Source organism: Notothenia coriiceps, unplaced genomic scaffold, assembly GCF_000735185.1.
Source record: "Notothenia coriiceps isolate Sejong01 unplaced genomic scaffold, NC01 NC01_scaffold00000339, whole genome shotgun sequence".
NCBI lineage: Eukaryota > Metazoa > Chordata > Actinopteri > Perciformes > Nototheniidae > Notothenia > Notothenia coriiceps.
In genome coordinates, this window is record NW_011333040.1 from 21392926 (window position 1) to 21402183 (window position 9258).

The 9258-nt window shown below is 39.9% G+C and overlaps 1 protein-coding gene across 1 annotated transcript in view; it reads right to left on the reverse strand.

Moving 5' to 3' along the window:
- Positions 1–1636: 1636 nt before the first annotated feature.
- il34 (interleukin 34) overlaps positions 1637–9258 on the reverse strand; it is a 47845-nt gene continuing 40223 nt past the window's right edge. The window contains exons 2-5 of the mRNA XM_010779073.1: positions 4177–4280; positions 3191–3268; positions 2359–2436; positions 1637–1762 (exon numbers count right to left, since the gene is read on the reverse strand). Of these exons, the coding sequence (XP_010777375.1) occupies positions 1637–1762; positions 2359–2436; positions 3191–3268; positions 4177–4280 (386 nt within the window). The remainder of the gene's footprint in view (positions 1763–2358; positions 2437–3190; positions 3269–4176; positions 4281–9258) is intronic.

Consider the following 9258-nt stretch of genomic DNA (forward strand, 5'->3'; position numbering starts at 1 on the left):
ATCGCCGCATTCAGCTGTAATAGACATGTCAACTTGATGCTCTGCTCACGGATGAGCATACAAAACTGTTAAGATGATGACTTTACGTGTGTAAATATATATTTTTCTTTGAGGGGGTCTGCCCCCAAAAAACAGTTTTAAGTCCTGAGAAAGTCAAATAAGACGGTGTGTAAAACTACACTGCCCAGCCAAAACAAAGTAACCACTTTGATTGAACTAGGCTACTAGGTAAGGGCATTCCACTGGATAATAGCTGCAGTATAAAATAATGCATGACTGAAGTGATGGAGACCATGTTTGAAGGCAAACAAAAAAAGGAAATAACAGGTCAAATCAAGCAAATCCCCCTCTCAGATTCCACAGCAACCAGAAGAACATAAACACTGGCTGGTGATTTGATTAATCAGCTTTGTGATGGAATAAAAAATGCACAGTTCATTTCCTTAGCTGTGGATGAGTCCACTGACACCACTGACAATGCTCAGTTGCTGGTGTTTGTGAGATTTTATGATGAGGCAAAGGGGGAGTGTATTGAAGATGTGTTGGACCTGACGAACCTCAGTGGACACACAAGGGGGCAAGACATTTATAAAGCAATAATGGGAATGCTGAATGAAAGAGGGTGCAGCTGCCTTTATTAATAACTGTGCAGCTCTGCGACTCTGAGGGATCAAGCACAGACACAATGACAATGAAAACTGCTGCATACAGTGTGACGTTTGGATACTACTTGGACCCCAAGCAGACACTGACAAAAATAAAGTTTCAACGTGTTTAATAAACAAAGGTAGTCTAAGGCAGGTACAGACGACAGGGAGCTGGCTGGCCGTAGTAAGTACAAAAACGAAGCTGCGGGAAAACGTTTCCGACAAAAACTCAAAAAGAACTCCTAAACAAACTGCGAAGTGAAACAACAACAGACTCCAGGCTGCAGAAAGGCACTCCGGACCGCGGAACAGCATGTCATTCTCTGGCAGAGAAGTGAGGTGAGGGCCAGGCTCTTAAAGAGCAGGTTGATCATGTGAGTGAGGACAGGTGTGCCTCATCTGCAGCCAGGAGTAAACCAGCCACGCCCCCCTGTCATACACCAGCCCTGCAGAGACGGAAAGACAGAGTAGTGAGGAGTAAAAGGGGCAAACCACAAGTAAAACACAACAACAAAAAACCCCAAGCAGTTTTGCTTGGGGTTTTTTGTTGTTGTGTTTTACTTGTGGTTTGCCCCTTTTACTCCTCACTACTCTGTCTTTCCGTCTCTGCAGGGCTGGTGTATGACAGGGGNCGGACCCCCCTAGAGGATGTGACGTCCACCCACCAATTAAAACATGTTCATGCAATACTAAATACATTTGAAGCCTTTTTCTATAAGCTGTCCACCATATCAATACGTTTCTCTGTTTGTAGTGTATTGGTCTTTTGTAGAGGTTTTTCATTGCCAGCTAAAATCTTTCCTAGGGCCAAATTGGTCAAAACCGGCCCTGGTGTCATCCCCACAGCACCCCCCATTTGAAACATGTTCCCACGGCTATGAATAGGATCAATGTGACAACTTATCTCCTGTCAAATATCTGACAGTCTGAGAGAAATTCACTTACTGACTTAATTGCTTAGTTTGAAGAGATACAGCTGCGGTACACATTCATGAACTTTGGCTTACCTCAGCCGGATGTGACTGTACAAATACGCCTTCCGCATCCCTGAAGCGCCTTTCCAACTCAGTGGTGTATTGACGTGAAGGATGTCTCCCTGGCATAACCCGGATGATCTGAGAAAAATATAAACGTGTTTATTTTAAGACAATAAACTTAAAGGCAGAATACATCGGAATCAACTGTCTTCTCAATTCTAAAACGTTGTTTGAAATGGAAAAGTTGGCAATAAAGAGATGTGTAGCTTCCAAATCATTGCCATAATGTGAGTTATACAAAATGCGTCCTGTATTTGCTTTTTTTGTGTTGTGTTTTTTTTTTGGTGACTTTTTTCTCATGGGTGTCATTCATACAGTCTATGGTGTCATTGTGTCATTGCCTTGGGCCCCTCCCAGAACTTAAGGAGGAAGCTGGCCTACTGCAGGCAACCCCCTCACATATTGGGCTCATCAAAAAAGTGATCAAAAAAGGGCAAACTGCATTTTGAGAGCTGCAGGGCCAAAATCGACTAAAACACCTTTCCCTCCCAAATGAGCAAACATGAAGGTTTCCATCACAGCTGATCAAAGAAGGAGTCAAACAAAAGAAGCTCTATCACTGATAACACATGCTTTGTGTTACACACATTCATTACCACATAATTGCATATGGTATGATCATGGGTTTTGGACAAATTTAACAAATTGCATCTTTAAGGAGATAATATTCCTACCTTTTTTAAAACGCCTCGGTTGACCTGGAACCACAATCTCTGGAGAACTAGCTCATCCAATCTCTCCACATGTAACCTCTGATGGACCAGCAGAGGAGAGAAGTGTAAGAATCATGTTAAACATAATTATGTAACCATTTTAACTGAACATAATCCAAAATAATTTTGATGATACACTGAATTGTAATTAGTTAGTAATAAGTCGTTTCTTACAGGAGAAATGCAAAAAGCTTAACGGCAATAAGTGTTGATATATCTCGCCCTTCAGTCTCCCCTATATGTCTCCCCTTTCAGAAGAGTAATGTGAAAACAACTATCAAGTCAGCACAGTCAAGGTCAGACACTTACAGGAACATACACATGTTTCAGTTAAGGAGATTTTTGGACACATATAGGGAAGTCAAAATCACATGCCAGGTTGAAAGTGAAGTGTAAATTCCTGCAAGCGCAATATATAAAACACAAAAGGTCTTATAGATAAGTGTAGTATTTTTTTTGTATTTCTTCTTATTCCCCTTTTATTGGCTGCTGATCTTTATTCGAAATACTTAATGTCTCTAGATGGAACAGTTAATGTTCAACAAACTACTTTACGGGAGCAAACAAATACATCTTAGTGGCATTTTAAGTTAATTTTATTTTCTTAGAAAAGATTTAGGGCAAAATATTTAGTTGGGACAGCGGGAGAGAATGGATAAAGCCTTGAAAAAACCGAGTAGGTTGATATGTTGGCTCACATGGGAAGCATCATCTGAGGAATCTCCTGAGCCAAGTCCTCTGGCAGGAAAATCAAATAAGTCACGGAATCAAGAACAAGAATTGTGACTTTTACCATTCTGTTAATGTTTGACAGTTTGAAGACTTCCTCATAATGGACCCTGATGGTGTAGTTGATGGGGAAGTTGTGCTTCTGTAATACATGGAAAAGGAAAGATTCATTAGCATGTGTCTTTCATCAATCAGAGAGATGTAAACTTTGTTTGTCTTTCAGGAATTTGGTTGTTACATTTATGTTTGGAGTTAGCAGATTTACACATATAAACTTGTGGTTTGTGGTGGAAAATCATTAATGAGAATGTTGCTAAAAGTATGTCAGACAGCATCCAAGATATTGTGCATGATGGATAAAGTGACAGTCCTGATTCATTTAGTGGTCCAATTGTCGTAAGGGCAGTCATAAACTTAGAATGACGATTAAGGGTAGCTCAACCAAAGCTACACACCGGTTTATTTGTAACTTGGAGTACTTTTCAGCTTGTGATAACAGTTCTATAATGTGCTTTGCTGCTCTATCCGACCTTTGTCAAGGTAAATCATACTGATGTCCTTTGGTTATGATTAATTTTGGCTTTGACTTCATTTCTAAAAAGAGACCTGTGCAAAGAATTATTTTTAAGACATGGCCATTTACAAGTCAGAGTAGGTATACAAAATATACTTTCGAGTTGCATTATGGGAATTAAAGATACAAGTGTTTTTGGAACCTGTATGGAAGGATTAAAACTAAAGCTATCTCTGCAACCCATACTTTAGAAATGTGTCTCTTGCATGAGCCCAATGTTTCTGAAGTGCCCCTTTTAAGGTTAATTGATACAGAAAACCAAGGTTTCCCTTTTTGTGGAAAATGCGTAATCGTTAACATTATCATTAATTATTGTTAACTTTTTGTCTGGGGACATACAAAAGAACCTCAAATTAGAAGTAGAAAAAGATTACCTCTAGAATGAACCAAATCATGTGTTTATTTGGGGGTGAAATTAGCTAGCTTGCCTCCATATTGACTGAGACATGCTTGCAAATGTGTCATCACTCTCTCACCATGTACCGCCGCCTGTTGCTGAGGCTACCGTTGAGTGTCTTCAAGGCTGTGCACATGCTGGCTGGTGTTGGGGCCATCATAACAGGCGATAGCAGAAACAGGCCTACGGAAACCAGAACAAATAATGAGATGAACTGCATTACCAGTCATTTTATACTCTTTTCACATTGCCCTTCAGGGATGTCCCAACCATGTGTATACAAAATAATACAGTTAAAGTACTACAGGTGTAACAGTTTTAAAACTAAGGACAATACCACAATATAAACGTCTATGGTCTCGTGTCATATCAACATTTTCCTGAACACTTTATTGCCAGGAATTATAGGTAATAATTTGGGTTTTATTCTATTCATTTACAAAAAGTATTCCCTGAGATATATCATTTTTAATCTCAACCAGGAGAATGACATTTGGACAGCAAATCCATCCAATGATCTGTTGAGATATTTCAGTCTGGACCAAAGTGGAGGACCAACCAACTGACATTACCATTCTTGGGTAAACATATCTCCCGGTACCTCTGAAGTCTAGTAGTAATAAGGTAATAAAACATTGACAGCAAATACCACAACCTCTTCTTAAAGGTGTTAACGATGTCATATTATTGTACTGCCTTTACTACTGATCCTCAACAGAGGTCATATGATCATTCAGACGTTGCCTTTTCGTTTTTCTGGACATTATTAGCAAGAGGTTGCTTGTTTTTCAAGCAACGGCTTCGCATTTGAACTATTATCTAGTTATCTATTATTATATGACTAATTATCTTCTGTTTCCACTGAAGACTATTTTTTTTGCACTTTATAATTTACGTTATGTTAAAACATCCTGGTAAACCACAGACATGTGTCAAACTTCCAGTGCGATTAAATCAACCACCAATTCAGTCAAACTAGAATATTTTGAAAATTGCCTGACATTCTTTATTAAAGGGCCCATGTCATGCTTTTCCGGTTATTACCCGTCCCCTTGTGTGTTATGAAGGTTTTTCTGCATGTAAACAGTCTGCAGAGTCAAAACCCTCAAAGTACACCCTTGTAGGGAGTAAAACTCTAACACAGAAAAGACCTGTCTATGCTGCCCCAGAACGCCTCGTTGGACATTTCTCATTTTCCATTGTTTGCTTCCTGGGTTTTGTGACGTGTGAACACCCAAATCAACAACAAATGACCGGATTGGCCTAAATGGTCCAATCCGTGGAGCAACTCACACACCAGAATCCCTTGGCTAACTAACAGGGAGTCCCCATTGACTTGCATAGAGCTCCCTGAACGCTGGTAATAGACGAGTTGGGATCGTGGAGAAATGCTCACCGCAGATCCATTCTCACAGCGTTATAAACCTTTTTCTTACTCAATATCAAGCCACACTTATTGTTTTTACTTCGGCTGTGAGTGTTTGTGTGTGCTCAGGATAAGTTTAGCTGTGTCTCTTTGTATCGCCGACCCGGAAGCCTGTCCGCTCCTCGCAGCAGTTCGCAGCAGCAACGAGCCTCGCAACGAGCCGACCAATCAGAGCACACTGGGCTCACAAGGAGGGGGGGGGCAGGAGCTCCAACAAGCCTTTAGGACAGAGAGTGAATACACATACTATGCAGAGATGCTGTATGAGAAACCAATGTGGGTTTGGAAAATTGCACAATTGAAATCTATTCTAGTAGACCTCAACAATGGAAATATGATCAGTAGAAATGGCCATGTCATGGGACCTTTAATACTATAATTATGTTGTTGCATACGGCAATACTCTACTCCGGTAGAGCTTTCTTTCTTTTTATAAACATCCTGCAACGTCAAACCAACTGGCTGTCATGGGGTTTAGCTTGTTTTTTTACTTCTTTACTTCAACTTATCTGCTTTCACCCTGACATCAGTGAACCAATCATCTTGTTAAATTCAGTAATCAGTCTGTTCTCTTCTGTTATGCTTTTAGCTGCCATTTCACTATTTCCTATAGATGCTTCACCACTCCACCTTAAATAAGGATCTAGCCCCAGGTCCCCTCCTAAGAGCCCCAAAGTAGATCACCATCTAGCCTCCGGCCCTTCAGGTGTGGGTGAAACACCTAGTAATACTACTGCGACAGCTATGAATGTGGCAGATTTTCACATAGAAAATTGGTGGTTAATTATGCAAAAATACAAAATGAACGGCAGTCGTCTTCAGTGTGTGATCTGAAAAATAAGATGCAAGACTCTTGACAGTGCTGTTCAGGTTTTTTTTAAAGGAAACACATGTCCTTTTGAATGTAGCGTATTAGATTAGAGTGTTGACTGAGGAAAAGAGAAAGTCTTACAGGTGGGAGTGTGAAACTGCTGCTGCACCATCTGGAAGTCTTTGTGTGTGAAGACCAAGGAACAACTCATGGATCAGAAAACTCATCACTATAAGATGTAGCATGCAAAAGCAGCATATAGAAGTACAGACATTACAGTTGACCTTTGAGCAAACATTTTGACCCCTTATGAGATCCAGGCTATTTAAAACATGAGTCATATTAATGGTAAATTGGAAGTAAAAACTCAGCTGTTATGTCAGCATGTTTGTCTGTGCAAACTGTGTCTGTGTTTGGTTGTACGCGTGAGGGTCAGAATGGATTCATTGCCACTGTAAGACCTTATATTATTTATACTTTTCAAAATAGCTTTTCATAGTATGTTTGTGGAACGAGTTGGAGCAGATTTCACCAAAAACACACAATCAGGGGACAAACAGGTTTTGATGTGTTGTCTCTCACCTCTACTACTTCCACTAATTCTAACATAAACGTTTATTTGTAAAGTGCATTGTTTACTGGAGCAACCACCACGGCTGTTGCTTGAATAACTTCAGTGATTTAACCAAGAAAGCTACTGTTGAGGGTGAAAGTGTCAAGCATTCCACATTAAACTGTTTGACTGAAATAAGTGCACCATCCAAAACTCATCGTGCTCTGCAATTTGCCATACTTCTCAGTGTGAATGCGCTTATGCACTCAAAATAGTAAAAGTGCGTACAGTAATAAATAAGGGCAAGCTTTAGTTTAGCATTATACTTCCTATGTACCAAGTGAGTGATAGCCTCTAGCAAATGTACTCCATAAACTGTGATTACTGTCAGCAAGCTGACTACTGTACAATAGCATTGCTGTGACACGTAACACTGCAGTCATTTTTATACATGGGAGGGACTGTCATCTACCACAGAACAAGACTACGCAGGGATGAGACCAAAACCAGCTGGGTTTCATCAGGGCAGGGGGACACCGTGATGGGGAATCTGTTCATGGTACTAACGGGACATGGAAATGTGATCCAAGAGGTCTAGCTTGAGATAAAGTTCAATGGGTTTATCAGCTTATCAGATGATAGTGTGAGTTTGCACATATTCATTTGGCAAACACAGTGCCTGAGCCTGGTTGACCATTTTTGCCAAACAACGCATTCTTTCACCAGAAACCCTACATTTATTTAACCCTGCTGTGCTGAGTGACTGGCTCCATTGAAATTTATAACAAAGATAATGTCAGTCTGTTTGAGGCATGTTAAAATGTATTTAACATGCTTACAATAAAAAATGCTTTAATGCTAACATTAAATCTTTTTTTTAACCAAAAACGTAATTTTCTTTTCATGTTCTTACACAACGAGAACAATATTAAAATGCAATATTGATGATGAAACAGGGCAAGATTCAAAAGTGAAAACTTTAGAGGAATCCCTCTTAATTTTTCTAACCTTTTCTAACCTAACCATCTTTCTCTGTTACTCTCTCTCGCTCTCTCTTTGCTAAAGACTACATCTAAAATACATGCCGAAATCAACAATGGTACAAACATGGAAATCCATCCAATCCAACATTTTAATTTTTTACGCACATTTTACTTAAAAACCCAAAGCTTTTAACCTCATTGCGATGCTACGAGTAAAGTCTGGGGCTCACCAAATTCAATAATACTCATCCACCAGCCATGATGGATATCTTAACAAATGTTTATGGCAATACATCCAGTGATTGCTGAGATATTTTTGTTTGACCTCGACCTCAATTATAGAGAGCAGATGTACAACAAGTTATCCTGTTTATAAGTACAGGAGTAAATGGCTTGTTTGATGGGGTGTAGCCACTGTAAGCACCCAAGGGAGTACAAGTTGATTGCTTTCCTCTCATGACACAAAGCGTAAGGCCCAGGTTAGGAGAATGGATGACAGGAGTCACTGTTTCAAAATACGCTGCAAAACATACAAAGGTCTCACAAACAGAGGCCTAACCAAGCCTTAGCAATTGCTTAAATAATCCTCGAAATAGCTATGCTAGCCCACAAGCCTGGTTGGAATTTTTTGCAGCTCTTATGCCATGATCTTTCTGACACAATGCAGCCATCTTGGTCCTCAGAAAAGGAATAAATAATCAATTAGGGACCAATAATCTATTGGGGACCAATTGCAATTATGCCTCCTCCGTTGCTAAAAATAATTGTTGAGCTCTCATTTCTGTAAATGACGATCCATCTGTATATTTTCAGAGGCGGGTGGTCTCCGTAGCGTATTCTTTATGTAAGTTCTGTCCCCCTTTTGGGGACATAAATCACAACAGAAAAAACGCTGAAACTATTTCGCCTGGTATGGGTGCCAAACATTGACTGAGTCAGTCAGTCTATCCAGGTTTTCAATAATGTGATAATCAAAGGGTTTTAGTGTTTAAAATCAAACAGGCTGCCATGCCAACTGATTTTATAATGGCCGCTGCCTCCACATGTTTTGTATGTTATGCCTTATTTGGGAAAACATTCTGTAGAATTTTTTTTCACATTTACCAAAATCCACATAACAGCCATTTTCACAAATAAACCATCAATCAATCAATGTTTATTTATATAGCCCAATATCACAAATGTTACATTTGTCTCAGTGGACTTCACAGTTTGTACAGAATATCAGTATGACAATACGACACCCTCTGTCCTTAGACCCTCACATCGTACAAGGAAAAACTTCCGGAGAAAACCCCACAGTTTAAAGGGGAACATGGGAGAAACCTCAGGGAGAGTTAATGTGTGCCGAGATAACGGAGCAGGCAGGACCTCAGTCCCTAGAGAGG